The following is a 26100-nucleotide window of genomic DNA, read 5'->3' as shown; positions in this document are numbered from 1 at the left end:
CATAGTAGAACTAAAACTGCAGTTTTAGATCTGATATTTGTGGCCTCCATAATGCCAGTGCATGTCATTACTTCTGAAGGACAACGTTTCTTTTTTTAGTTTGTCATTACCAGCTTCTATGGCTGCTTCTCTGCACTGTTTGGACTTGTTCTGCATCTGAAAGAGAAAACATTTAAATATCATATTGCTTTTACATCTATCAACTGAGAGTTTTCAGAATACAAGGAAATGTAGTTTATTTTATAAGGTTTATAGAAGTATTTGACTTTGATCAACATAGGGAATGCCATTTTGAAAAAACAATGTAAACCAAATACAGTTGAAAGCATGCGGAACTGCATTTCAAAATCTGTCACTGTTGTTGAGCAACTGTGGAATTAACTGCCACTGTTTGAGAAACAATCTTCCTGGTTGCTGCAGAATCATCTACAGTATGTACCCAAAGAAAATTACATTCACCAGAGACACTGAAAAAACAAAATTTAGCTTCCTTGAGGGTCCACATACAGCTGTCGCTACAAATCGGAGCTGCCTCTAACACCTCGTACACCTGTTGCTACAACTATTTGCACACACCAGCGGCTAAAAGACAGAGTGTGCCCTGTGAGAGCCCATTCGATCTCTCTCGCAGCAGGTCTTGGCCAAATTCCAGGTGACACATACGAACATCTAACACCACTCGCTTGGCACTTAGAAAATGTGTGGTCACAGTCAGCAGACGATCACTTTCGAGCTGGCCGTGAAATTTGTCTAAGTGCCCCACAACTGTGAAGTTGCCAAGTACACATGTGGTGTGCCAGAGTGTCAGCTCCCCCCACCACACATTTGTGCGTGTGTTTCCCAACACATGGTGTGTGTGCGCTTCGTGCACTCCACCGCAGGGAAGGCACCTCTCATCTGATCAGAGAGTGACACCTTGGTCTGTGCGCTGAATTGACAGGGGGCGTGGCTGCCTGCCAACAGCAGCAGTTGTTGACATCTTTGGTCTTGGACGTCACAGCTGCAGAACACGTACCATGTTTTGAAGGATATGCGTGTGTGTGCTTGCTGTCCTCATGTGGAAATACATAAAAACATATATCGCTTTTGTGACGGGCTTGACAGCGTGCACAACACGCACATTGACAGGCTGTCCCAGGTAATACGGGCCGTCAGATTATGACACGCAGCGGGTGATCTGAATGTCACGTCACCCACGTGAGCTCTGTTCCACATGACGCGATGTCTGTCCTGCAGTGTGCCATCCACAAGACGCGTGTCAGGCCGGACACGTGCGCAGGGCCGGCTGGACACACCGGGTTCAGGGGGCTGATATGATACCAATATTAGGAAGTAAAAAATTTGATACCAACATATATACACAAAAATGGCAACGATTCATTTTGTTATCAAACCCTTTTGTTATGACAAATAAATGTAATTGACATGCAGGTTAGGTGAACTGGAAAGTTTGAATTGTCTGTAGGTGTGCATGTGTGAATGTATTTGTTTGTCTATATGTGGCTCTGCGCCCTGTCCAGGGTGTACACTACTTCACACACTACGATTGCTGGGTAGGCTCCAGCCCCCTGTGAACCAATCTTGGATAAGCAGTTGAAGATGAGTGTGATCTCTATGCTCGCCTCTTTTCCTCTAGTGGAAGAAAGGGATCTTTCTGTAATAGTTAGGGTTGAGGATAGTAAAGGACTGTTGTTTACTGCAAAGAGCACTGGAAAACAGGATACAACTGCTGATATTTTACAGCTTGAGCCTTTACTTGTATGGGCAAAATCTGCACCTGGTTAGCACCCCAGTGCATTTTGAGATCTCAAGTTTCTGTTTACAGCAATAACATCTTATACTGCAAAAAAAAATAGTCTGGTTGTGTGCTACCAGGCTTACCATGCTATAAGTCGAGGTGAGTCTCTCTATGAAGTGGCTGTGCAAACACTTACACTGAAGTGATTTATCTGAAGTTTCAATGATATGACAGAAACGTGCATTTGCACCATTTATTGTCCAGTCAGTGACTACGGCGAACAGGTGACCACTAGTTATTATAAATAAATATCAATATAACCAACGACCAACCAATAGGGCTTGTAGCCGGGTAACACTTACAGATTCTGGACAATGTAAGGTGAAATGTAAGGTGTGCTGAAAGGTTTAGTGTACTATACCTTTTTATAGATAGATTTATTGTCATTACAAGAAGAACTCTACTGTCTTGTCAAATCAAGTGTTTCTACTCCAATAAGAGCTGATTATACACTGTAATAGAGTTGATTTAGCATGTCATAGAGTATATTTAACTCTATTTGGACTGGGACCAAATGTTATCCCAGCAGAGTAAATTTTACTCTGCAAAATTTACTGTGAGCTTTTTCCATTTAGTTGAACAATTATTTATTTACAGCTGATTTTAAATACTTTTGTAATGCTTTTTTATGTGCAGGTAACATATTTTTCAAATGTGTCTCAATTCTCACCAAATTCCGGTTAGCTGGAAATCATTTACAGTGATCCCAGTCCCAAAGACAACTAAAGCGATGCAACTTAGTGATTTTAGGCCTGTCGCTTTGAAATGATTTGAGAGAATTGTGAAGAATCTTATTCTGGAAACAGTGGATGGAGCTGTGGATGTTGGGAAAGTGTAAGTACATGGACCCACAACAGGGGGCGCAAATGAACGGACAATGGAATAGGTCAAATAACAACACTTTACTGTTGCGAACGTGCACAACAAACACAACAGATTACACAATAGATCAGAGGTCAAATTACAAGGTGTCGTGTGGTCAGGCTCGAAGATAGGAGACGCCTGTCCAAAGCAGAACCGGAACCACACGATTTCCTCCGCCACCAGACCCCGGGAATACTGGAGCCGCCAAGTCCCGAACTCCCAGGTGGCCACTGCCTCCGCGTGTCGGACCTGGTACTGCTGGCGAGGAACAAAAACACAATTAAACGTGGGTGCGTCTGCACCCAGCAATCTGCACGGCAGGGAAGCTACCTCCACCTCTCGTTGGAGAAAAAGTCTGTTATCACTCACAAAAATCACAAAAAGGGCTTTCTATCAAGCAGTCAGGCTGAGGATATTACCTTTCAGGTAGAACGATATCTCGGCAAAGAGGTGGAGATGACGTCTTGCTGATATACCGATGCAGATCAGATGAGTGGTGACAGCTGTCACAGGTGATGAGTGTCAGCTGTCACCCCGGCTGCTCCTGTGAGGCGGCAGCGCCCTCTGGTGCCTGCAGCCCGCACTCCAGGCAGGGTGCCCTCTGGTGGTGGTGGGCCAGCAGTACCTCCTCTTCAGCGGCCCACACAACAGGACCCCCCCCTCAACGGGCGCCTCCTGGCGCCCAACCAGGCTTGTCCGGGTGGCGGCGGTAGAAATCGGCCAGGAGGGCCGGGTCCAGAATGAAGCTCCTCTTCACCCAGGAGCGTTCTTCAGGTCCGTACCCCTCCCAGTCCACCAAATACTGGAAGCCCCGGCCCATCCTACGGACATCCAAAAGCCGGCGCACAGTCCAAGCCGGCTCGCCATCGATGATCCGGGCAGGAGGCGGTGCCGGACCCGGAGTACAGAGGGGTGAGGTGTGATGTGGTTTGATTCGGGACACGTGAAATACAGGATGGATCCGCAGTGAGGCCGGCAGCTGAAGCCTCACTGCGGCTGGACTGATGACCTTCTGGATTTTGAAGGGACCGATGTAACGGTCCTGTAACATGGGGGAGTCCACTTTGAGGGGGATGTCCTTTGTCGACAACCACACCTCCTGCCCTGGCCAATACGCAGGGGCCGGGGTCCGCCGACGGTCTGCATGGGCCTTTGACCTCATCCGGGCCCTCAGCAAGGCAGAACAGGCGGCACGCCACACCCGACGGCACTTCCGTAGGTGGGCCTGGACCGAGGGCACACCGACTCTCCCTCAACCACTGGAAACAAAGGCGGTTGGTAGCTTCGGGAGGGCCACGAAGTGGGCCGCCTTGGAGAATCGGTCCACTATCGTGAAGATGGTGGTGTTGCCCTGGGACGGCGGGAGACCCGTGACAAAATCCAGGCCGATGTGGGACCAGGGGCGATGGGGCACGGGCAGCGGCTGGAGCAGACCCGAAGCCCTACGATGGTCAGCCTTGCCCCTGGCGCAGGTGGTGCAGGCCTGGATATAATCCCGGACGTCGGCCTCTAGGGACGCCCACCAGAAGCGCTGCCGGACAACTGCCACGGTTCTTCGCACCCCTGGATGACAGGAGAGCTTAGAGCCGTGACAGAAGTCCAGGACTGCAGCCCTAGCTTCTGGTGGGACGTAAAGTCTGTTCTTCGGCCCAGTTCCGGGGTCCGGGCTTCGTGCCAGGGCCTCCCGGACGGTTCTCTCTACGTCCCAGGTGAGGGTGGCCACGATAGTGGACTCCGGGATGATGGGTTCCGGTGGATCCGACAACTCTGTTTTGACTTCATCTTCATGTACCCGGGACAAGGCATCCGATCTCTGGTTCTTGGTCCCGGGACGGTAGGTGATCCGGAAGTCAAAACGGCCGAAGAACAGTGACCAGCGGGCTTGCCTGGGATTCAGCCGCTTGGCGGTCCTGATATACTCCAGGTTCCGGTGGTCAGTGAAAACCGTGAATGGCACGGACGTTCCCTCCAACAGATGTCTCCACTCTTCAAGAGCCTCTTTCACCGCAAGGAGTTCTCGATTGCCGACGTCATAGTTCCGTTCGGCCGGGGTCAACCTGCGGGAAAAATAGGCACACGGTGAAGGACCTTATCGGTCTTCCCGCTCTGGGAAAGCACAGCTCCTATCCCTGAGTCCGAGGCGTCCACTTCAACCACTAACTGGCGACTAGGATCGGGCTGCACCAGAACGGGTGCAGACGAGAAGCGCCGTTTCAACTCCTTGAACGCGGCATCGCAACGATCCGACCAGGTGAAGGGAACTTTTGGTGAGGTCAGGGCTGTCAGGGGGCTAACTACCTGACTGTAGCCCTTAATGAACCTCCTGTAGAAATTAGCAAAGCCGAGGAACTGTTGCAGCTTCCTACGGCTAGTGGGTTGGGGCCAGTCTCTCACCGCTGCAACCTTGGCCGGATCAGGAGCGAGGGAGTTGGGGGAGATGATAAACCCCAGGAAGGACAAAGAGGTGCGGTGGAACTCACACTTCTCGCCCTTCACAAACAGCCGGTTCTCCAACAACCGCTGCAGGACCTGACGTACATGCCGGACATGAGTCTCAGGATCTGGAGAAAAGATGAGTATATCGTCTAGATATACGAAGACGAATCGGTGCAGGAAATCCCGCAAGACATCATTAACTAATGCTTGGAACGTCGCGGGGGCGTTTGTGAGGCCGAACGGCATGACCAGGTACTCAAAGTGACCTAATGGGGTGTTGAATGCCGTCTTCCATTCGTCTCCCTTCCGGATCCGAACCAGGTGATACGCATTTCTAAGATCCAGTTTAGTAAAGATTTTGGCTCCATGCAGGGGGGTGAACACGGAATCTAATAATGGCAACGGGTATCGGTTGCGAACCGTAATCTCATTCAGCCCCCTGTAATCAATACATGGACGAAGCCCGCCATCTTTCTTGCCCACAAAAAAGAAACCTGCCCCCATCGGGGAGGTGGAGTTCCGGATCAGCCCGGCAGCTAATGAGTCCCGGATGTAGGTCTCCATTGATTCGCGCTCAGGTCGTGAGAGGTTGTACAGCCTGCTGGATGGGAACTCAGCGCATGGAACCAAATCAATGGCACAATCATACGGACGGTGCGGGGGAAGGGTGAGTGCCAGATCCTTGCTGAAGACGTCAGCAAGATCGTGGTACTCAACTGGCACTGCCGTCAGATTGGGCGGGACTTTGACCTCCTCCTTAGCCTGGGAACCGGGAGGAACCGAGGATCCTAAACACACCCGATGGCAGGTTTCGCTCCACTGAACCACCACCCCAGATGGCCAATCGATCCGGGGATTGTGCTTTAACATCCATGGGATGCCCAAAATCACGCGGGAGGTGGCAGGAGTTACAAAAAACTCAATCTCCTCCCAGTGTGAGTAAAGGGAGGAGGGTGCCATCTAGTGCCCGCACCTGCAATGGCGTAGGAAGCGCCACCAGAGGGAGCCCTACCTCCTTTGCCCATCTGCTGTCTAGCAGATTCCCTTCTGACCCCGTGTCCACCAGTGCTCGGGCTTGAAGGGTTAAATCCCCGCTCAGGATTGTGACTGGGAGTCGTGCGGCAATTTGTGTGTGTCTCACTTGAATGTCTTGACCCCCCCTTAGCCCAGTCTCTAAGGACGAGTGTTGACGTTTTGGCCGTTTGGGGCAGTCTCTCTGTGTGTGCTCTGTTGAGCTGCAGAGAAAACACTCTCCACGGATCAGCCTTCCCATTTTGGCCCTGTGCGTCTCCCTAACAACGTCAACAGGGGGAGCTGTTGCCCCACAAAGCGCTGCGGCTGTGGCGCGTGGGGAGGGCGGCCCCTTTTCGAACCCGGAAGGGAGAGGGGCGGCGCGTATCAGGTCACGTCCTTCGCCTCGCTCCCGACGGCGTTCCTCTAACCGATTGTCTAATCGTATAACGAGATCAATAAGCCCGTCTAAATCCCGCGGTTCGTCCTTAGCCACCAGGAGCTCCTTTAGGACCAACGACAGTCCGTTTACGAAGGCGGCACGGAGGGCAGTGTTATTCCAGCCGGACCCCGCAGCCGCGATGCGGAAGTCGACTGCATAAGCAGCTGCGCTCCGGCGCCCCTGTCTCATTGACAGCAGCACGGCTGAAGCGGTCTCTCCTCTATTTGGGTGATCGAACACTGTTCTGAACTCCCTCACAAACCCATCATATGTCAGAAGGAGCCGTGAATTTTGCTCCCAAAGCGCTGTAGCCCAAGCGCGTGCCTTGCCGCGAAGCAGATTAATTACATAAGCTATCTTGCTAGAATCAGTCGCGTACATGACAGGACGTTGTGCGAAGACGAGCAAACACTGCATAAGGAAGTCCGCGCACGTCTCCACACAACCTCCGTACGGCTCTGGAGGGCTTATGTATGCTTCCGGGGAAGGTGGGAGGGGTTGTTGAACGACCAGTGGAACGTCACTGTTACGCACAGGGTCGACAGGAGGGAGAGCCGCAGCAGCGCCCTGAGGGCGCGCCTCCACCTGCGCGGCGAGAGCCTCCACCCTGCGGTTAAGGAGGACGTTCTGCTCGGTCATTAAATCCAACCGAGCCGTGAAAACGGTGAGGATCCGCTGCAACTCACCGATCATTCCTCCTGCGGGCGCCTGTGCACCCTGTTCTTCCATTGGCCGTTCAACAGCCGGTTGACGTACCTCGGGATCCATGACGTTGGCCGAGATATCCTGTTGGGAAAGTGTAAGTACACGGACCCACAACAGGGGGCGCAAATGAACGGACAATGGAATAGGTCAAATAACACCACTTTACTGTTGCGAACGTGCACAACAAACACAACAGATTACACAATAGATCAGAGGTCAAATTACAAGGTGTTGTGTGGGCAGGCTCGAAGATAGGAGACGCCTGTCCAAAGCAGAACCGGAACCACACGATTTCCTCCGCCACCAGACCCCGGGAATACTGGAGCCGCCAAGTCCCGAACTCCCAGGTGGCCACTGCCTCCGCGTGTTGGACCTGGTACTGCTGGCGAGGAACAAAAACACAATTAAACGTGGGTGCGTCTGCACCCAGCAATCTGCACGGCAGGGAAGCTACCTCCACCTCTCGTTGGAGAAAAAGTCTGTTATCACTCACAAAAATCACAAAAAGGGCTTTCTATCAAGCAGTCAGGCTGAGGATATTACCTTTCAGGTAGAACGATATCTCGGCAAAGAGGTGGAGATGACGTCTTGCTGATATACCGATGCAGATCAGATGAGTGGTGACAGCTGTCACAGGTGATGAGTGTCAGCTGTCACCCCGGCTGCTCCTGTGAGGCGGCAGCGCCCTCTGGTGCCTGGAGCCCGCACTCCAGGCAGGGTGCCCTCTGGTGGTGGTGGGCCAGCAGTACCTCCTCTTCAGCGGGCCCACACAACAGTGGACACACTTCAGTTTGCTTACCAGGCAGGGAGGGGGGTGGAGGATGCAAAGCTTTTTATTCTCAACTCCCTGTATAAACATCTGGAGAAGCCAAAGGCACATGCCAGCCGATGCAGCCGTATCTTTTAGTACAAAGGCTGTGTGATGATTTCCACCTGCCTCACCAACTTGTTTTATGGATTTTTGATTTTTTATCTGACCGAGAGCAGAGGGTCTTTGTGAATGGCTGCTTCTCGGACTCTGTTGTGTTGTCTACAGGTTCACCACAAGGGTGTGTTCTTTCGCCTCTCCTTTTTAATCATGTATACAGATAGCTGTAGGAGTTCTCAAGACAACAGTTATTTGATTACATTTTCTGATCACACTGTACTGTTGTCTCTTCTCCACGGTTCAGAATCAGACCACAGAGCTGTTTTATCAGATTTAATTTGTTGGTGTGATAACTTTTTGGATTTAAATGTGTCCAAAACTAAAGAAATGATCATTGACTTCAGACATAACAGGGATGTGGTCAATTTGCATATCATACACAATGAAAAAGTGGAACTTGTCACATCATATAAATATCTGGGGACTCTTTTTGATGACAAGCTGAAGTTTGATGTGAACACAGATGCCATTGTGAAGCGAGGACAGCAGAGAATTTATCTTCTCCGTAAACTGAATTCTTTGTCTGTCAGGCCTGCAATCCTTTGTCGTTTTTATCAGTCTTTTATTGAGAGTCTTTTGTGTTTTTCATTTATCTGATGGTTTCACAGCCTCTCAGTGAAAGACAGAAACAGCCTGAACAACACTGTTAAAATTTGTTCAAAGATTATCAGAGTGAAACAAGAGACTTGCACTCTTTTGTAATCAACAGATTCTCCGGAAGGCTGAAATCATCTTGTCCATGTCAGGTCATGTTCTTTTACGAGAGTTTTCTCTGCTTCCTTTAGGACACGTTATGCGTCCCCAGTGTGTAGAACCAACCAGTTTTTAAAGTCATTTATACCTTCGGCAATTCGACTTTTAAATTCTCCGTAGGTCTGCCATGTTCTTATTTATTCTTGCTATTCATTTTTACTTTTTAAGTCTTTTTAAGTTTTATTTGTTTTTATTAGTTTTATTGTTGTTATATATTGTTTTTTGTTTGTTTGTTTTTAACGGACTGCTCAAATGAAATTGCCCCTTATGGGATTAATAAAGTTGTTGATTGATTGATTGAGTTTAACATTAGAATTCCAGTTCAACACCTTTAACAAGGTGTACTATGCTTCACTTCAGACCTGCAACACACACACAAGAAAATCACTTTTATTAGGGTCTGTTGATATGAAAGCACTAAAGGCAAAGTACACTTCCTTAAATACCAGCTTTCCATCCGATTGCTGGTTCTGCTAAACACACGCAAAAATGTCATGTACACAAAATGTGACGTACACCAATCTAGACATAAGAGGAAAAAAGTGTAATTGTTCAGTACTTAATGCAGTTTTAGAGCTGAGATATTATCTGATTATGAAATAGTAGAGCCTTTAACATGGCATAGTTCAGCAGGTTCTTCAACAGCTACAATGCTACAGAGTGTGACGTACACAAAACATGAGATACAGGTCCGTATATTACTAATGAGACAGTCAATGAAATGCTTATTTAAACAGAAAAAAATCTTAACTATACCTTAAATAGTGAAATTACAAAATCAGTAGCCAGCATCACTGGTGTATCATCTCTGGGGCACAGTTTGGTGACTTACAAAAATGTAACATACTCTCTAACATGATTACTTGGTCCACTGCTATAAATTTATATACTGCAGGATGACCATATTGCACAAAAATTTCATCTTATTACACTCTGTACTATTCTGAAGAAAAAAACTTACACCAAGTAGCTCTGTTGGCAAAAATTGTCATACTCTTTAACACCTGATGACTAAGTCTTTGGTAAAAAGAGGAATTGTAAAGCAAATTACCAAATTAATGATGCTAGTCTGCTCACCATTATATGGGCATTATAAAAGAAACAGAGTAACTTTCCACCATGTGTACCCACTTTGTTATAGCTATTTATATGTCTCCCTTGATAAAGTACACTCAACAAAAATATAAACGCAACACTTTTGGTTTTGCTCCCATTTTGTATGAGATGAAATCAAAGATCTAAAACTTTTTCCACATACACAATATCACCATTTCCCTCAAATATTGTTCACAAACCAGTCTAAATCTGTGATAGTGAGCACTTCTCCTTTGCTGAGATAATCCATCCCACCTCACAGGTGTGCCATATCAAGATGCTGATTAGACACCATGATTAGTGCACAGGTGTGCCTTAGACTGCCCACAATAAAAGGCCACTCTGAAAGGTGCAGTTTTGTTTTATTGGGGGGGGGATACCAGTCAGTATCTGGTGTGACCACCATTTGCCTCATGCAGTGCAACACATCTCCTTCGCATAGAGTTGATCAGGTTGTCAATTGTGGCCTGTGGAATGTTAGTCCACTCCTCTTCAATGGCTGTGCAAAGTTGCTGGATATTGGCAGGAACTGGTACACGCTGTCATATACGCCGGTCCAGAGCATCCCAAACATGCTCAATGGGTGACATGTCCGGAGAGTATGCCGGCCATGCAAGAACTGGGATATTTTCAGCTTCCAAGAATTGTGTACAGATCCTTGCAACATGGGGCCGTGCATTATCCTGCTGCAACATGAGGTGATGTTCTTGGATGTACGGCACAACAATGGACCTCAGGATCTCGTCACGGTATCTCTGTGCATTCAAAATGCCATCAATAAAATGCACCTGTGTTCTTCGTCCATAACAGACGCCTGCCCATACCATAACCCCACCGCCACCATGGGCCACTCGATCCACAACATTGACATCAGAAAACCGCTCACCCACACGACATCACACACGCTGTCTGTCATCTGCCCTGAACAGTGTGAACCGGGATTCATCCATGAAGAGAACACCTCTCCAACATGCCAAACACCAGCGAATGTGAGCATTTACCCACTCAAGTCGGTTACGACGACAAACTGGAGTCAGGTCAAGACCCCGATGAGGACGACAAGCATGCAGATGAGCTTCCCTGAGATGGTTTCTGACAGTTTGTACAGAAATTCCTTGGTTATGCAAACCGATTGTTTCAGCAGCTGTCCGAGTGGCTGGTCTCAGACGATCTTGGAGGTGAACATGCTGGATGTGGAGGTCCTGGGCTGGTGTGGTTACACGTGGTCTGCGGTTGTGAGGCTGGTTGGATGTACTGTCAAATTCTCTGAAACGCCTTTGGAGACGGCTTATGGTAGAGAAATGAACATTCAACACACGAGCAACAGCTCTGGTTGACATTCCTGCTGTCAGCATGCCAATTGCACGCTCCCTCAAATCTTGCAACATCTGTGGCATTGTGCTGTGTGATAAAACTGCACCTTTCAGAGTGGCCTTTTATTGTGGGCAGTCTAAGGCACACCTGTGCACTAATCATGGTGTCTAATCAGCATCTTGGTATGGCACACCTGTGAGGTGGGATGGATTATCTCAGCAAAGGAGAAGTGCTCACTATCACAGATTTAGACTGGTTTGTGAACAATATTTGAGGGAAATGGTGATATTGTATATGTGGAAAACGTTTTAGATCTTTGAGTTCATCTCATACAAAATGGGAGCAAAACCAAAAGTGTTGCGTTTATATTTTTGTTGAGTGTATTTTCCTTTTGGCCATAATGAAAAAAACGCAAGAAGAAGGTTTTGCAACAAAAAATACATGCCTACTTTACTGTTGTTTTCGCTTGTCAATTCTTCCAGTTTTTAACAACACCTTGTTGTGTGGGCCGCTGAAGAGGAGGTACTGCTGGCCCACTACCAAAGGGCGCCCTGCCTGAAGTGCGGGCTTCAGGCATGAGAGGGCGCTGCCGCCTCACAGGAACAGCCAGGATGACAGCTGTCACTCATCAACTATGACAGCTGTCACCAATCACCAGGTCTTCAACCACACACACAAAAGCCGGACAACATCTCCACCTCGTCGCCGAGATATCGTCGACCTCTACGGTAAACTCTCAGCCGTTTGACTGTGCCGTTACGCACGTGATTCCTTTTCTGAGTGTTTGCAGGAGTTGCTGTAGCTGCTGTCAGGTGGGTGCTGCGTTTTGTGGTTCCGTGAAAGAGTGATGTTCTTCACCCTCACGCCAAAACGCTAAGTAGCTCTTTGGCTCTGCACAACTGTGTTCTGTGTTAAAGGTGGAGGTGCTGTTTCCCACCTGGAATAACGACTTGCTGACTGTTTACTGAGTGTATTGTCACACACTCATCACATCTGTTCTTCTGCCAGCAGTACCAGATCCGACAGTCTGAGACGGTGACCACCTGGGGACTCGGGACTTGGCGGCTCCAGTATCCTTCCGGTTCGGTGGCAGTGGAAATCATGTGGGATCCGGTTCTTCTCGGGACAGACGTCTCCTATCCTCGAGCCTACCCACACATCACCTTGTGTATTTTGATTGTGATCCAAATTCTGCATTTGTCTGTATTCTCGTTGTGCATTTTTCACAACAGTAAAGTGTTGTATTTTTGGCTCATCTATTGTCCGCTCATTTACGCCGCCTGTTGTGGATCCGTGTCACTACACTTTCCCAACACACCTCACAATATTTTATACTTGAAGTTCTTTTTCACAAATGCCCCTATAAATTAGGAATTTGTACCATATTTTTCTTTCTAAGCACTATGTAAAATCTTGGAGAAGAATGGGACACCTGGCAGACTATGTATCAGACTGACTGTTGAAAAAGCTATCTTCTATGTTACCGCACAAAATGAATATCTATATACTGAAAGCCAAGTGGCCTCTGTGTACATGTATGCATGTGTGCGTGTGTATGTGCATGTGTGTATGGCTTTGATCACAGAGAAACTGTGGACAGCTGACATTTGCCGTTTGGTATGCTTATGTATTTTGGGTCAAGGTTGAATGCAGCTAAAATGGAACGTTGATAGGACAAATATTTTTGGAGAAACTACAGATATTAGCTAACAACAGTGAACAATGGATGTTGATAATTCTGGACTCACACACCATTCCAGCAGGGGGTGGTAAATCATCTATATATTAAAAGTGAAGTGGCCTCTGTGTATGTGTACGTGTATGTGTGTACCTTCAAACATGGAGAAACTAGGGACACCCGACATTTGCCGTTCGGTATGCTTATGTATTTTGGGTCAAGGATGAATGCAGCCAAAATGGAACATTGATATGAGTAATAATTTTGGACAAACTACAGATATTATCTAACAACACTGAACAATGTTGATAATTCCATTCTGGACTCACACGCCATTCCAGCAGGGGGCGGTAAATCTTTTATATATTAAAAGCGGTGGCCTCTGTGTATTTGTACGTGTGTGTACCTTCAAACATGGAGAAACTAGAGACATCCGACATTTGCCATTTGGGATGCTTATGTATTTTAGGTCAAGGATGAACGCGGACAAAATGGAACATTTATAGGACTAATATTTTTGGAGGAATTATTGATATTGTGTAACCACAGCGAACAATGGAGGTTGATAATTACATTCTGGATTCACACGCCATTCCAGCAGGGGGCAGTAAATCATTGATATATTAAAAGCGGTGGCCTCTGTGTATGTGTATGTGTGTGTGTGTACCTTCAATCACAGAGAAACTAGGGGAAGCTGAAATTTGTTGTTTGGTATGCTGATGTAGTTTGGGTCAAGGACAAATACGACCAAAACGTAATGTTGATAGGACTAATATTTTTGGAGAAACTATAGATATTAGCTAACAACAGTGGGCAAGGGAGGTTGATAATTACATTCTGGACTCACACGCCATTCCAGCAGGGGGCGGTAATCATCTATATATTAAAAGCGGTGGCTTCTCGTGTACATGGATGCCTGTGTGTGTGTGTGTGTGTGTGTGTGTGTGTGTGTGTGTGTGTGTGTGTGTGTGTGTGTGATATACCTTCAACATAGAGAAACTAGCGACAGCCGACTAAACATGGAGAAACTAGCGACAGCGACATTTGCCTTTGGGAATGCCTATGTATTTAGGTCAAGGATGAACGCGGACAAAACTGAACATTATAGGACTAATATTTTTGGAGAAATTACAGATATTATGTAACCACAGTGAACAATGGATGTTGATAATTACATTCTGGACTCACATGCCATTCCAAATCATTATAGAAACTTTGCATAATTTAGACCCTCCTTGAAAATGTCAGCTACCTATTTTATAAACACTACCAATTTAGAGCCTGTGGATTCCCATGGGCAATGCGCCAGTTAAGATTTTTAAGTCTGACAACAAGAAAAGCAGTGAGTATACACATTCTTATGCAACAAACAACATACCATGTCATTCTGCCTTCACTCACATTGGCAGCTGTTCTGTTGCATGCCTCAGCATTTGCAGAAAATAGACTTATTTCTATTTTTGGCCACCCAGCTGTGGCACAGTGACTACTTGTCAATTGTTTGCTATAAACGCCCACTGTTGACAGCAGGCCATTTTGTCTTGTCTCTTGTAAACTAATGTGACATGGGGTGATGGGGTCCCAGCCATGCCTGACAACATTGTAAACAATGCCATCATCTTCTGGACAAAACATATAACGACACCATTTCCAATAGCTAAAATCATTTTCTACATTGTTTATTTGGTCAAATAAAAGTTTTCATATTGTTAAAATGTAAAAATGCAAAAACATTGCCGTTAACAATATATTCGTGAAGGGTTCATATCAGCCAATATTACTGGAGAACTGATATATCAGTTGGGCTCCAGTGGAATAAAAAGTAGAAAGATGGAAATTGAGGTGAAATATTTCAGGCTTTTGGTCAAACAGAAATAGCAAAATGAGAGAATACTAGTGCACTTACAATAACAAGTACCATATGTGCTTGTGCATATCAGTCAGTCAACACTGTAGAGTGTGCACTGACTGTAGCCTTTAAATATGTAATAAAAAAATGAAATCCTATTTCCTTCACTTGTCTTTTAATGTTTCAACAGCAATGTTTTGAATCATTTGTCTTGTATCAGCTGGTGACGTATGAAGGCCCCATTTAGCACAGCTTGTGATGTCGCTTGTTTGATACAAGCTCCAGAACAATGTTTGAAACAGGTTACAAGTGAACAGAAGAGAACCTTTGTTATTAACCCCTGCCATACATTCTATCTGTTGTTTCATTTTAGTTGTAGTTTCCTGTTGTGTTTTATAAACATCATCTAAAATTTGTATTCGGAACAGGTTTTGAAATACTCTGGAGCAGTGTTTATAGAAAGTGGCTTTAATTTATATGACTGGTGAAATGTCTTGGCACAATTCCCAGCCATACATTCTATCTTTTGTTGAATTTGGGTTTTACTTTCTGATTCTGTTGTATATTTCATCTCAGTTTTATGGGGCATCATGTTTCTTTCTGCAGTTGGTAGGTTTTTCCCAAGGCAAAGCACTCAGGACAATAACAACAGATAGTCGTCCAGGAGTCAGACAAACTACATGCATGTTTTCACCACAACTGCTCATAATTTTTTGAGAAGTTATCCAGCATGCCCGTAACTTGTTTACTGACATTTGTGAAGGCAGGTGCCTCCACTGGCTATCCAACAATTGGCAGTACATTTATGAGATTTACACCACTGTAAAAATAATCCAAAGTGGTTCTACTTAAAACTTCTGTTCACTTGTTTGCCTTAAGATCTCACGGTGGCGGCGAATGCCCTCATTATATGTTTTAATCTGGAGAGTTAACGAGCTGGCTGGGAACTCTCACTCACCCACTCATCTGCATTTGGGCTGTTTCAGCCATAAATTGTTACCACCATAAGGTAATAACCACAGGCATTTAAACAACAATAGCGCCCTCACTACTATTATACAGTCAAACCAAGCTTTCAATTCTCACATTTAAAAAGGCACTCCTTTCATTTGCCTGCATTAACTTTTTACTTGTAAGCTAATATTAATATTGCACTCAGTATGTCACTGTACTTTGCCTTTCATGAGGCACAGAAACGTCGATTTAGTTTTGACCCACATCAAGGGCAGCATCCCCGCTCCAATACAGTTGCATACTGTCAGAACTTGTCCACTGACAAAGCTGTCAGCACGCCATCCATACAACCCTAACACACTTAGAGGACAGGGACGCCCTGTGTTAGGATGCTAAATGCTTGCAGCATTCAACACTGTCATTCCACACAAACTGTCTGAAAAGCTCCTCACTCTTGGCTTCCCTCACTGGGTGCTGAATTTCCTGACTGACAGTCAGTCAGATTTGGAAATAGCACATCCAACCCAATAATAGTAACACCCCGTTTACACCGAGTCCACGTCCGAGTTGCAATGGAAAAACAGCCTCTGCTCGCCGTCACTTTCACTGACTCCCACTGGGGTTGCAGGCTAGTCACAATGGGGTCTCCATGGTGAGAAAAAAGATCCCTTTCAGTCGCCATCACTCCCCATCGGTCTCTAACAGGTGTGTGAACTGTTTAAAACACTCGCACAAGTTGTGCGACCAGTTAACAGATACATGGGTCTCATAATCGGTCTTGATAAACTCTCACATCTCAACTCACTCTCAACTCTGGTTGCATCAGTGATCGTGGATATTAACATATTTTTCACTCGTATAATTCAGTCACAATGCAAGCTTCGTGTAAACGCAAATAACAGATCACAACAGAGACCAGCCAAGACTTGTGAGAGTAGACGAAATGTCATGATCTTGTAGGTCCTATGTAGGTAGTCTGGTGTAAACACGGCATAATCACATAATCACACCCCAGAACAACACCTGCGTCATAAAACTGGCAGATGACACCACAGTCTTTGGGCTGACTGGCAGGAACTCGACAGCATACAGGAGGGAAGTAACAGATCTGGCAGCCTGGTGCCAGAACAATAACTTTGCCTTAAATACTGAGAAAACCAAGGAGCTCTTCATCGATTCAAGGAAAAAGGGAAAAGAGAGGCACACACATATTATGCACATGAAGTGACAGTGACTGTACTTGAGGCTGAAGAAATTCAGTATGTCATCAACAATCAGCAACTTCGACAGAAGTCCCAACTGTTCCTTGATTGATTGTTTCTTCGATTACCTTCTCAATCTGTTTTGGAGTGGCAGTTGAAATGCTGCTCATCTTCTCAGCACCTTGATCTGCCTCATCAGCCTCTCTGCACCGCTGATCATACGCTTTTTTAGACTGCACAGAGAAAAACAGAACAGAAACCACATGACATTGAAGCTGTTTTCAGCAGCACTGCACTGTAGTGTGAACCCTTTGAAAGGAAGGAGTGAAAACGATGCACGATGCATGTACATGAAAAACACAGTACATCAAGTACGGAGAATGTTTCAGTCTTCTGTGAGCAGAAGAATTAATGCTGCATGATCGATCTGCTGCACTGATGCAATAAGACCAGGTTTCTGTTATGGTTGTTGCAAAATTGTCTTCCTCAATGTAGTCTTAAAATACTTCTCTGCTACATCTTCTTTGAATGAGGCATGTAAAACTTGAAAAAAAGCTGACAAAGCTTAAAAATTTAAAGTGGTCATATTGTAGAATTTCTGTTTTCTTTTTCACTAAAACATGATCTTGTGTTCAACATCCTTAAAGTCCTACAGTTCTGTGACTATGCACATAGAAACCTTTTTCCTTTAAACAAAATTTACAACTGCAACAACATGTTTTTTGATTTTGTATGTCATAAAAGCCTATATGCTGGCTTTAGGTAACATGCTGACACAGTCTCTCAGAGGGGGCGGGGCAAACAGCAGCTCCTTTTTGAAAAATAGTTGATTTCTAAACTTTGACAATTGCACAAATTTGATCCCCACACTGGCACGCAATCTTTAGTGCCAATGATTAAACTTGTCGTAAACTGTGCGTAAACTGTGTGAGACCCTGCGTACAATGACACGCAGTGACATGCTCTCATCACTCACTCATCTTCAACCGCTTTTCCAGGATTTTTGAGCTGCACAAAATGTTGGTTGCAGATGACATCCGCCTTACATACTCAATACATACTCAAGCTATGCGCTGTATATCCGCCGTTATCCGCTGATATCTGCAACTGACGGGGATTTGCGGCTTGGCAGCAGACTGTGACAGTGTGTAAAACGGATATATAGTGTGCCTATCATGTTCACATCACTGACTAAAATAAGTTGTAGCGAATGCATACAGATTGGCCACGAATAAAGCGTTTGTATTACATCTGCTTTGCATCTGATTTGCGGACAATCTGCTAATGCATAACAAACACGTCACGTAAACCCAAAGTACTATAGTGGCAAAAAATCGACATACTTGCCAGTCAGTGTCAGTCCAGCTGTGGAGATGTACAGATGTAGGTATGGATCCCAAAGACGTAATAGCTGCTGCCATCCAACAAACATACTGTAAATCCCCAGCTGCAGAGAAGTCAGCCGTGGACCTCTGTTCTCTTTCAGGACTTTTATTTAACACCAACAAAAGGAAGAGGTGCAGTTACGCCCGCAACTCACGCCGAACTCTCTCTTTTCATGACACTCTCAAAAAAACACCGTCTTACAACCCCGAGTGGCTTCCCCGCTTCCGCTCCTCAAACTCATAAACAGTTAACCCTTGCATAACAACATGAACATCAACTCTGTGATCATTACAAAACCAATCAACTTGTCCCAGTCCAGCAATTGCTCCAGAGGCTGTGGTGTTGGTGTGAATAGTGATGCCGAAGGCCCGAGTGCGCTTCTTTTATGACCGCAATGCAGATGCCGCGCATGCCGCAACACATGCACGATGCATTCACAATACATCTGTAATACTTCCATGATAATCGCAATGCCTCCGATCCGTTTCCTCAATACATGCGTTATACATCCATGATTGTTCGTCATATATTCGCTATACATTATTAATATATCTGTAATTCATACTCGGACATATGTCATTTTTGGCCAGTTTTGTTGCAGACGACAACGAATGCCCGTAATTTGTATACTCAATCCATGCGCAATTAATCCTCTCCCCAGTGGGACCGGGCCCTTAGGAAGTGACACAGAAGCCACATGATGAAGTCATACATAGTCAAAAACACCATTACACACATATGTATATTTACTTGTACATTTACATTGCAGTATGTAGAGCACAAAGGGTATGCATCAGCCCTGTGTTGCCTTTTAAAAAATTTCTCAACTTTTTTTTTTACATTGTGGCAGCACTTCATGAGGAAAGGTTAAACAGGATGTGCCACTGAGAGGATGTGTTGCATTACAGTGAAATGCAAAGACATGCACAGATTAAGTGTTCTCATTGAACGGTACAGATCAGGCAAAAACTTACTTCTATTGTTTTCTTATAGAGAGACACTTTTGATTTTTGAACCTTCTCCATGTTGGCTTCAAACTGTAAAGTTAAAGAAAGGACAATGTGCATTAAAAATAAGATGAGAACAATGGACAGTTTTTAGATTTCTTCAACATGTAAATGGGGACAAAACTTTTGTTACCTTTTTCCTCTGTTCTTTCTGTCGCTCTCTGAACTGCTCCATCTTCTTCATCTCATTCTTCAGGAGATCAGACAGCTGAATATGCAGGTTTCCTATGTTGGAGATTTCTGAACAACACCAAAAACACACAGCTAATATCTCCTGACTGACTGAGAGGCGTATGGATGTCTAACATCCATAACATGCTGATATGCTGCTCTTACGTGTTTTCATTTCATCAAAAGATGTTCTTAATGTGCTGTTAAAAAAAGAGACAACATTCTTTGAAGAAAATACTGCACATATGAACAAATGTGCTCACATGGAAAGGCTTTGAATGCAAACACTGACCTGATCTCATATAACCCACCGGCCTTGCGGGCAATTGCGACTAATTCTTTTCCATATTTCTCCTCTGCTGCTGCCCTGCTAGGACCAAATCAGAACACAGCTGAACTGCAGCCAATTTCACATTATTCCTTCATGTGAAATGGACCAGAATCTGGAGTCCAACCTCATTTTTAAAAGCTCTTCCAGGTCTTTGCATGTCCGTCGACCTTCATTTAGACGTTGAACGAGTATCTCATACCCTACGTTACTGATGAAGTCACCTCCCTAGAACCACAAAATAAATCATGTTAACTGTCACTTGTGTGGGTTTCTCAATCTACTCCACTGCAAGCCTTCCTTTGTGACCTTTCCTATGACTACCATTTTTCAATTTTTGTGATATCTTATGACTGATGGAAAGTCTTACGTGCTTTTACCTAGAGTGACAAGCACAAACTATCAAAAGGTTCTATTCATGTAACGTGTTTTTCTGATATTTACAGAAATGTTACTTCTCCTTTGATAAACTTAGCTGGGTCTATATATGACATATAAAAAAGAAACAAAGAACTATATCTCATCACAAACGTTAATTGTAAATGAGGTACATATCTTTGTGGTTTCCGGTGAGGTTTGAACACCAGATCTCTTGCTCAGCTCACTGTCAAGTCAGCCAAAGGGGAAGTTTTAGATGCATACGGTGCATCCAGAAAGTATTCACAACGCTGCAATTTCCCCACATATTTTATGTTACAACCTTATTCCAAAATGAATTAAAAAAAATTTTACCCCCTCAAAATTCTACACACAATAGCCCATAATGACAATGTGAAAAGGTTTTTATAAATTATTATTATTATTGCAAATTTATTAAAAATATAAAACTAAGAACTTACTTGTACATAAGTATTCACAGCATTTGCCATGAAGCTCAGAACTGAGCTCAGATGCATCCTGTTTCCACTGATGTTTCTACAGGTTAACTGGAGTCCACCTGGGGTAAATTCAGTTGATTGGACATAATTTGGAAAGGCACACACCTGTTTACATATATAAGGTGCATGTCAGACCACAAACCAAGCATGAAGTCAAAGGAATAGTCTGTAAACCTCTGAGACAGGATTATCTCAAGGCACAAATCTGGGGAAGGGTACAGAAACATTTCTGCTGCTTTGAAGATCCCAGTGAGCACAGTGGTCTCCATCATCCATAAATGGAATACGTTTGGATCCACCAGGATACTTCCTAGAGCTGGCTGCCGGTCTAAACTGAGAGATCAGGGGAGAAGGGCCTTAGCCAGGGAGGTGACCAAGAAACCGATGGTCACTCTGTCAGAGCTCCAGCATTCTTCTGTGGAGAGAGGAGAACCTCCAGGACAACCAACTATGCAGCAATCCAGCAATCAGGCCTGTATGGTAGAGTGGCCAGACGGAGCCATTCCTGGTAAAAGGCACATGGCAGCCCACCTGGAGTTTGCCAAAAGGCACCTGAAGGACTCTCAGACCACGAGAAACAAAATTCTCTAGTCTGATGAGACAAAAAATTGAACACTTTGCTGTGAATGCCAGGCGTCATGTTTGGAGGAAACCAGGCACCATCCCTACAGTGAAGCATGGCGGTGGCAGCATCATGCTGTGGGCAATGTTGCCACAGTTACTTTGAAAAAGTAATCCAATTACTGATTACTGATTACTCCTTGAAAAAGTAACTTAGTTACTTTACTGATTACTCAATTGTAAAAGTAACTAAGTTAGATTACTAGTTACTTTTTTAGTTACTTTTCCCAGCTGCCGACAACAACCCTCTGCCACCTCAACATGACTATGATACCTGTTTTGCCAAAACTTACTTTATAGTCACCCTTTCTTGACTTCAATGAAAATAAATACTTGTTTTATAAAAAGTAAAATAAAGACCTCTTTCTTGACCTCATATTTAACTGTTGACAGCACTGTAACAGTAAAACTTGCAATTTCAAACCTACATGGTTTATAACTGTAACTATTAAATTCATTCTAGCATATTTCTAACATTTAAATTCTCTCTAAATATTTTACTTGTCGAAATTAATATTATTTTAAGGAGTATTAGTAGTTGTAGTAAAAAAAGGCTTCAAAATTGCACCTTAATCTAGGGGTGTTGTGAGGGGGGCACATCCCTCCCCCACGCCCCCATTCTATCTGGATTCGCCCCTGCTTTGGCGTTTGAGCACAAAGAATGGATAACATTTATTTATGCAGAAAACGTGACCAGATTTACAGGTAAGAACGTTTTATTGTGTTTTCACATCATGTGGTCCTCAGAAAGAGAGTTTAGGTGCATTTGAGTGGAAAATAGTGTTAGTTGTTGACGCGTCGCGGAGGATCAGCTGTTTTAACGTGCAGATACGGAGCGGCTCAGCTCAGAATTCTAAATAAAGGAGGAAAAAAAGTATAAAAATGTCTTTGTAAAGCTCAGTGCAGGTGTGCTGATCACCGCGCTTTAAGAGGAGACGACGAGTCGAGCAGCTGCAAAAAACCGTGGATGAAAAGCTCACAGCTCTGCTTAAAGTGGGCAGTTCAGTCGAACCCCGACCTCCTGCCCACAGACCAAGTTTAACGCTGCTATCGACCCACAATGAAAAATAATAGTAACGCACAGTGACATGGAGAAGTAACTTTAATCTGATTACTGATTTGGAAAGATTAACGCGTTAGATTACTCGTTACTAAAAAAAAGTGGTCAGATTACAGTAACGCGTTACCGGCATCACTGGCTGTGGGGATGTTGTTCAACGGCAGAAACTGGGAGACTAGTCAGGATTGAGGCAAAGATGAATGCAGCAATGTAGAGACATCCTGGATGAAAACCTGCTCCAGAGCGCTCTTGACCTCAGACTGGGGTGACGGTTCATCTTTCAGCAGGACAATGACCCTAAGCGCACAGCCAAGATATCAAAGGAGAGCCTTCAAGACAACTTTGCCCTTCAGTGGCCCAGCCAGAGCCCAGACCTGAATCCGATTGAACATCTCTGGAGAGATCTGAAAATGGCTGTGCGCCAACACACCCCATCCAACCTGATAGAGCTGAGGAGGATTTTCTTACACCAAAACATAAAATCTCAACTTGCATCTCAGATGTCCCTTCTGGCAAATTGTAGCTGAATTTTCAGGCCTTCATTTTAAGAAAATCCTCCTCTATACCACTTCATCATGAAACTGTATAACTGGGGATACAAAATGCAAAACATGCACTATGCCCAATTTCTCCAATCACAGCCCCAAAGCAGATAACTTCTTCTGGGTTGTCTGGGTGTTTTGGTGGCTTTCCTCACTCTTCTCCTTCTTGCATAGTCACTCAGTCTTTGAGAACTATCTACTGCATGCAGATTTACCATAGAGTACCATACTGTTAATATGTCTTCATGACTGATGTTTCTGTGTAGGCTCTCAGTTGTGCAGGTGGTTTTCATAGTAGAGAAGCTTGAATCTTCGACTGGACTGGGTTGCTTGACGTGAGGACGTTTCGCTTCAAATCACAGAAGCTTCCTCAGCTAAAATTCTTGCTCTGGTAATCTGACTTTTGTCTTGACTCTTGTAGAGAAGAATAAACCAGAAGCCAACAAAAGCTGGAGTTTTTAAACTAACCAAGAGTCAAGACAGAAGTCAGACTACCAGAGCAAGAATTTTAGCTGAGGAAGCATCTGTGATTTGAAGCGAAACGGCCTCACGTCAAGCAACCCAGTCCAGTCGAAGATTCAAGCTTCTCTACTTCATGACTGATGTAAATAAAGTCCAAGACATATTTGATGACTTGGAAATGTTCATGTATCCATCCCCTTACTTGAAGAAAACTGGCAATAAAACTGATTATTTATAGGTATGATACCGAAGGGTCGAAAGGAGTCAGTTGAGGTTGCTCGGGCATCTTTTCCGGATGCCCCCTGGACACCTCGCTGGAGAGGTGTTCCGGGCACATCCCATTGGGAGGAGGCCCCGGGGAAGACCCAGGACACGCTGGAGGGACTACATCTCTCGGCTGGCTTGGGAACGCCTTGGGGTTCCCCCGGAGGAACTGGGGGAGGTGTGTGTGGATCAGGAGGTCTGGGCAGCTTTGCTTGAGCTGCTGCCTCCGCGACCCGACTCCGGATAAAGCGGAAGAAAATGGATGGATGGATGGATGGATACCAAAGGGGCCCATTACTTATGCAACCCATCATCTTGACTTTTATATTTTTAATTAATTTATATCAAATTGTAGAGATTTGCTTTGAGTTTGAGTTTAAGATAATTTTAGATATTTTTATATTGAGAAGCCTGATTTACTTTTTGCATTTGAAATGGCATAATCTAATTAAAATATGTGAAATACCAAGGGGCCGGATACTTTTGCAAGGCACTGTATTTTTAAATCAATTTTAGAAGTAAAGATAATTAAGTTTTAAGGGTAAGTCTAGGTTGACTTTACTTTAAAAAATGAGTTGCGTTATTTTGCAAAGTTAATTTTACTTGAAATAGGAAGCTGACTGTACTTAGAAAATGCATTTCTTTGAGTAAAAGAATGAAGTAGTTTATACAAAGACGAGCCATAGTAATCTTATGCAAAAAGTTGCTTTAATTTTTTTTTTTTTTTTTTTTTTTATAAATCAGGGGAGATATTTTTTATCAGCGGAAATGAGCACAATTCCTCTGGCTACTTACTGCACACGAATTAAAATGATAACTGTGTTGGATGTACACGGGTGATGATGCTTGGTCTGTCACTCCGGTAAAGTTAGAAAGATATTCACAGATTCGAAGTTCACGGCTCAATAGATCTTAAGAGAAACGTTGTAGAATAACAAACAACACTAGTTTCTAACCTCAAGAAGGTAGACAATGAGCTACAACCTTATTTTTATCCATATGAGCCGTCCTCTGAGCTGAAAAAATAACACTAATCTGAACGGGCAGACGGTCGAGAAACGGAAGCTTATGGACCGTCTACAACGTGCAAAATGGAAAAAAAAAAAAAAAGACACCAGAAAATTATTGAATAAATCATTGTAATAAGGACTGATATCACCAAATTCACTGCACACATCAGTGGCGTTCTGTTTTTTATACTACAGAGCTCAGTTTGGGAAAGTGTAGTGGTACCAAATTCACTGCACACAACAGTTGTGTAATGTTGATTAAATTACAGAATTCACTTTTTTTTTCCCAAACTAAGGTCTGTAGTATCATCAGCAGAACACCACTGTTGTGTGCAATAATTTTTTTGTCACTACACCTTATGACTTTGATGCTATTGAAAAATTAATCAATGAAAAATTCTACAATTTTTTTAAAGTTACTTTTTTTCCAAACTGAGTTCTGTAGTATAATCAACAGGACACCACTGTTGTGTGCAGTAAATTTGGTGACACCACACATTATGACATTCATGCTATTGAAAATTAAACAATAAAAAAAAAATTATCCAAAATTTTTTTTAAATTACTTTTTTTCCAAACTGAGGTCTGTAGTATAATCAGTGGGACACCACTGTCGTGTGCAGTAAATTTTGTGTCACTACAGCTTATGACATTGATGCTATTGAAAATTTAACCAATGAAAAATTTTCCAGTTTTTGAAAAAATGACTTTTTCCAAACTGAGTTCTGAAGTATAATCAGCAGAACACCACTGATGTGTGCTTTGAATTTGGTAACACTACACCTAATGACATTGAGGCTATTGAAAATTTAAACAATGAAAAATTTTCCAAAATTTTTTAAATTACTTTTTCCAAAGTGAGTGCTGTAGTATAACAGCAGGACCACACTGTTGTGTGCAATAAATTTCGTGTCACTATGTCTTATGACTTGATGCTATTGAAAATTTAAACAATAAAACAATTCTCCAAATTTTTTTAAATGATCTTTTCCAAACCAAGTTCTGTAGTATAATCAGCAGGACACCACTGTTGTGTGCAGTAAATTTTATGTCACTACACCTTATGACTTTGATGCTATTGAAAGTTTAATCAATGAAAAACTCTCCAAAATTTTTTTTAAATTACTTTTTTCCCAAAGTGAGTGCTGTAGTGTAATCAGCAGGGCCCCACGGTTGTGTGCAGTAAATTTCGTGTCACTACACCTTATGACATTGATGCTATTGAAAATGTAATAAAAAAAAAAAATTCTACAATTTTTTTTTAAATGACTTTTTTGCCAAACTGAGTTTTGTAGTATAATCAGCGGGACACCACTGTTGTGTGCAGTAAATTTTATGTCAC

General features: G+C 44.0%; 1 protein-coding gene across 3 annotated transcripts in view; it reads right to left on the bottom strand.

Moving 5' to 3' along the window:
* pstpip1a (proline-serine-threonine phosphatase interacting protein 1a) overlaps positions 1 to 26100 on the bottom strand; it is a 46748-nt gene that overhangs the window by 17810 nt on the left and 2838 nt on the right. For 2 of the 3 annotated variants that reach the window (XM_034176507.1, XM_034176508.1), the window contains exons 2-8: positions 20049 to 20149; positions 19886 to 19960; positions 19759 to 19793; positions 19556 to 19662; positions 19390 to 19452; positions 17158 to 17262; positions 111 to 156 (exon numbers count right to left, since the gene is read on the bottom strand). In XM_034176507.1, coding sequence (XP_034032398.1) covers positions 111 to 156; positions 17158 to 17262; positions 19390 to 19452; positions 19556 to 19662; positions 19759 to 19793; positions 19886 to 19960; positions 20049 to 20149 — 532 coding nt within the window. The remainder of the gene's footprint in view (positions 1 to 110; positions 157 to 17157; positions 17263 to 19389; positions 19453 to 19555; positions 19663 to 19758; positions 19794 to 19885; positions 19961 to 20048; positions 20150 to 26100) is intronic. The other variant, XM_034176509.1, reaches the window with a different exon arrangement.

This window comes from Thalassophryne amazonica, chromosome 8 (assembly GCF_902500255.1).
Source record: "Thalassophryne amazonica chromosome 8, fThaAma1.1, whole genome shotgun sequence".
Taxonomy (NCBI): domain Eukaryota; kingdom Metazoa; phylum Chordata; class Actinopteri; order Batrachoidiformes; family Batrachoididae; genus Thalassophryne; species Thalassophryne amazonica.
Note: the sequence above shows the minus strand (reverse complement) of the source record. Positions and strands in the feature narration are given on the sequence as shown.